General features: G+C 41.7%; 1 protein-coding gene across 1 annotated transcript; it reads right to left on the bottom strand.

Moving 5' to 3' along the window:
* Positions 1–513: 513 nt before the first annotated feature.
* Positions 514–4,697, bottom strand: mnx2b (motor neuron and pancreas homeobox 2b; the record flags this gene model as incomplete). The annotated part of the gene is made up of 3 exons (XM_083793986.1): positions 514–918; positions 1,938–2,098; positions 4,259–4,697. 3 exons carry the CDS (start codon positions 4,695–4,697, stop codon positions 514–516), a joined length of 1,005 nt encoding a protein of 334 aa, XP_083650112.1.
* Between the last annotated feature and the right edge of the window lie 408 nt (positions 4,698–5,105).

Here is a 5,105-nt window from a genome sequence, read left to right as displayed (position 1 = left end):
GCGCTGCATTGTGAAAAAAGTATAGCACCTTTTTCTGGCATGCTAATAAACTGACATGAATTTCAGAGTTTATATGTTGATATGTGTGTGTTATAATATACCCATGAGTGTGTGGACATTGCATGCCCAATTAACTCTTTCACTCAAACTGGAAAGTGATGTAGAGCAAAGCAGCATGTTTGGCACTTACTGTACATAATGATGCAAGCTTGTGATTTCAACAGCCTACAGAGTAAAATAATTAAGTGTTAAACTCTGGAAGTAAAAAAACAAACAAAAACAAAGCAAAAAAAGAACACTGAGGATTTTACTGTGTAGGAATGCAAAAGTGCCAACTGTTCCTACTGGACCACAAAAAAACAAAACATAACAGAGCAGATCATAATAAAGCCTATTCACACCAAGCATCTTTCGGATTCTTTTGACCACAGAGAGTTTTCCAGCGTCCACCGTCTCTGAAACCCTCAGAAAATGAAACAAAAAGCAGCTTGTCTTATATAGTTATGAAAGATCTCACAATCCAGCCCCAATCTTCCTGTCCCCTCCGACCTGCACACCATCCAGATCTTCATCGGAGAACGGGCTGTGGGGATTGTAGCCCAGCTCAGCTGTGCGCTGCAGAAAGTCTGTGGGTCGTGGCAGCCCCACGCCGCCGCTCATGGGAACAGAGAAGCCATGTTGGTTCTCCTCCTCTTCGTCATCATCCTCTTCCTCCTCCTCTCCCTCCTCCAGTTCCAGATCATCTTCTCCGTCGTCTTGATCGACGATTCGCCTGCTGCTCTCCACTATCTTTCCAGAGGATGACTTCCCCCCGCTGCGTAGCCGTTCACTGTCAGACTGGGCCGAGGCAGAGGCCTGCTCCTTGGCCTTGCGGCTGCGTTTCCATTTCATTCTGCGGTTTTGGAACCAAATCTTGACCTGGCAATAAGATAAGGTGGGTTAAGATCATATTATTTCTGTGTATCGTGTCTTTGAGTGTGTGTGTGTGTGTGTGTGTGTGTGTGTGTGTGTGTGTGTGTGTGTGTGTGTGTGTGTGTGTGTGTGTGTGTGTGCGTGCGTGTGTGTGCGTGTGCGTGTGCGTGTGCGTGTGCGTGTGCGTGCGCGTGCGCACATGTGCATGTGTGTGTGTGCACAGTACATATACACACTTAAAGTAGAGAGAGGGAGACCCTGACATTTTAATCAGAGATTAAATTTGTGTCATCTGAAACAGCCCACATTTCTTTATGACTTAATAAAGAAATTAAATGAAGAAATCGTTACATGAGCTGAGTGGCATATACTACCACTACAATAAAACACTTTAATAAAATGCTAAATGTATCCGAGTATGTGCAAGTTTGTGTGGATGCCTACAATACAAAATCTAATATTAGTGTATGTACATTCATGTAAAAAGATTAGAGATTGGATGAATACATCTAACAGCAAGAAACATTGTCTATAATGTCTACAATATGAATCATTAATAGATAGACATTATAGACAATGTTTCTTTAACCATAACAAATAAAACCTAGGATATTTTCTCTGATGGCATTCAAAACACTTTTCACTTCAGTGACAGGAAATAAATAATATTCAAGACTTCATCCTGACTTTTATGACTAATGGCTTGAATTAATAGTAATACATTTTGTGTAAAATCTCTGCAGCAGAGTTAGACAGACAATCATGTGCGAAGTGGTGTGGTTTAGACTTGTTTGAGAAGCTCTCTTGGCTTTCCCACAGCTTGAGCATTTTGGCACTAGTGGTATTTTGAAACGGCAGTCAACAAATGCTTTTATGAGGCCTCTCTCTGTCTTGGATGCTCTAATTTAGTCAGCAGTAAGATGGTGTCGCACTCTGAAAATAGCCCATGCTACAAGCACTTGTAGATCGACTAGCCTATATATTTTGCAGCACCGTAATATAATAAATGTCTGTCTCTCTCTCACCTGTGTTTCAGTTAGCATGAGTGATGTGGCTACTTCAAAGCGCTTGGGCCTGGACAGGTACTTGTTGAGTTTGAACTGGTTCTCCAACTCAAGGAGCTGTTGGCTGGTGAATGCTGTCCTGGGTCTCCGGCACTTCCCCAACAGACCGGACTGTGGTGCTACTGGGAAGTGGAATATACATCAGTGCTTCTCAAACTTCTTAATTCCACAAACCCCCAGTTAAGGTTTTCATTAATTTGGACCATAATTCTGAGTGTGTTCAAATGTCACAGTGAGTGTACAGAATAGTTGTACACTCTGAAGGGCATATTCACACTATGGTCCCGGGTGCGCACTTGGGGCCACTTGGCAGATGTTGTGGTAGTGTGAACTGTGTATACCGTACCCGGGAGCGGATCACGCAACCATTCCCGGGACCGCATGGAGGTAGATTGAAGGGTACTCGGATACGGATTGATGCAATGTGAAAGCATTGAATACAGTGAATGAGGTGTAGGCCTATACTCGGGTGAGGAAAAATCAAGGCCAATGTGAATCATGGCCAGCGGGGACCAGGCAATCGTATTCGGGAACAGTTTGAATCAAACGGACTCAGTGTGAATCTGCCATATAGTTACAGACCTAGACCATTTCGTTCCTATACTCTCGCTTATTTTGCTGGGGACTCCCTGGAAACAACTCAAGGACCCCCGCTTTGAGAAGCAGTGCGGAATACATCCTGTAGGCTAATTGAACTACAGGCACTTGAAACAAAATGTATGCAATTACTGTATCTGATTTTTTTTTTGGTGTAGCCAACCTAATCACTGCACTATTAGGCTACTTTAGCTCTAAATCTTTCTGGCAAGATGAGTTCAAGAAGATTTTGTCTGAGACTGTCAGTTATGTAATACCAAGGACATTGAAAGATCTATATGCATTTGTGGGAGGGAACACGCACACACACACACACACACACACATATGCCCGCGCTCTCGGGCCATCATTAACTATAATAGCTTTACTCGAGTTTATTGTTGACGAGAGGACACGGCAGAAGCGGGCGCAGAGGCCATAAACACACGAGCATGCCATTAACTTAATGAAAATTCGATGAACGCTTTTGGGATTTTATTGATGAACTACAGAACGTTTTAGGTGTTTGTTTATAGTTTCTTCGTCACACAAAGACAATTTTCATCGAGTTGGCATTTATAGCTAAATAAATAGGCCAAAATTAAAAGATGACATACAGTTAAGCAATAAATCGGGGTCAAACATTTTTCAAGTGTGCTTAGACCATGTATAGGGCCAATCTCCAATAAAATAATTAGACATGCAGAAAACCTATAGTGAAAGTTGGATCATCTCATTTTGAAACTGGCATCCTTAAACTGACTGTCACATAACATATATGCTTGAACTAAGCCATATAGGGCCTGCTGTATTTCCATGTCTACATGATTTATACCAAACATTATAAATAATATAGGCCATAAAAACTATACGCTATTACAAATTCAGCATTGCATAGCCGACCTTCACCTATGAGTCAAACGGCAATGAAAATATTTAAATGTAGCCTCAGTTAAAAACAAGAACAAGAACAAGAACAACAAGGTGCAGGAGGTAAAAAGGTAAAGTGTAAATGGTGTGTAATTAACTTTTCGAAACATGTTGGCAGTTGCCTTTACATTTTAATTAAATAAAGGCTGTTAATGTGTGTGCCCAGATTGTCTTAGATTATTTTTTCTATAATGTAGCCTATTGCTACACAATGTGATTTAAAAAATATATAGCCTACAATATATTATTGACAACGCCAAATATGACACCAACGAAACCTAAAATATCATGCTAATAACGCTGCTATTAAATGCTGCTATTTAGTTAAAGGGGGGGGGGGTGTTGTCTATCAATAGGCTATAATAAAATGATATATATACGACAAAAATATAAGAATTGTAATAATAATTCCGGTGTTGATAAGAATAATAAATGCGTTAACGTATGGGGTATATAGGCTATCATTTAAGGCTACGTTTTCATTTAGTGAAAAACAAGCCCTAACATTCCGACACGGTAGGCCTCAAAAGTCAAGTCATCAAACAATCATAACCATACCTGTCAACGCATTATTTGCAATAAGCTATTCGCTTATAGGCAAACGGCTATATTTATAGGCTATACATTAAATCATTATCAGGCCATTGTTATAAGTTTATCTCATTCTTCTCAACATTCACAATTCACATTGAAGTATTCAATATGTCTACAGAATATTGTATTTTGAATAGTTTAACCTTTTCCAAATAAATGAATCACTGGGCCTCGTTACTTACAACTGTAGTCGGGAAGACGTGGCATCATGATTCCAGCACGGATCCAGTGCTCCAGCGGGAGAGAGCCTGCCAGTGCAGCCGCCTTCAGGTGGTCTGGATACGGATGTGCTAAGTGTGTGAACCCGGTGTATGCAAAAGCAGGATGCTGACCACCTAAAGCCGATATTGGGTACATGGGGGAAGGATACATGCCAGGGATCGCTCCCTGTGGCAGTGAAGCGAGTCCTGGATGCGGGAGATGGAGAAGACCCGGTTTGGGAATGAGTCCAGTCTGAAGTTGTGCTGTTCCGCGGGGAGATGGAGTGTCCCCACGCCGACACGACACGGGGCTCCCAGCGGGGCTGTCGCTGCTTAGACCCGGGGAGTGGTCCCGGTTGCCTCGGTTCGTCTCATGATCGGCAAGTAGAGCATCAATTCTGAAGTTTTTCGATTTCTCCATGACGGCTTTGCTCAGAATTATAGGGTAAAGGGTTGCAGTGAAGTTCTCAAAAGTTAACCTTTTCCGATGCGCACCTGCGCCGTGCGTCAGCGCGCATAGACTGCAAATCCAATTCCAATCACCAACTCATAAGTTCCTCCTTATGTCCTTGTGAGCATATCAGCTCAACTTAAAAAAGACATCAACAGACCATTCTGCAGCCATTGAAAAAAAATCCTAATTGAGCGCTTCTCAAAAATAAAATAAAATAAAAGACAATCTCAATATTAGCAAAGGGGGAGAAGAAAAGTGTGTTGTCTGTATTCTAGACTGTCATTTTAAAAGGCCGATCCAAATGTAGCCTATTTGGATACAGAGTATCGAATCTAAAATATCTATTATGCAGGGATAGGTTGCGGGATCGTGCCC

Source organism: Protomyctophum parallelum (genome assembly GCF_964188405.1).
Source record: "Protomyctophum parallelum genome assembly, chromosome: 2".
NCBI classification, from domain to species: Eukaryota; Metazoa; Chordata; class Actinopteri; order Myctophiformes; family Myctophidae; genus Protomyctophum; species Protomyctophum parallelum.
This window is presented reverse-complemented; position numbering and strand designations above follow the sequence as displayed.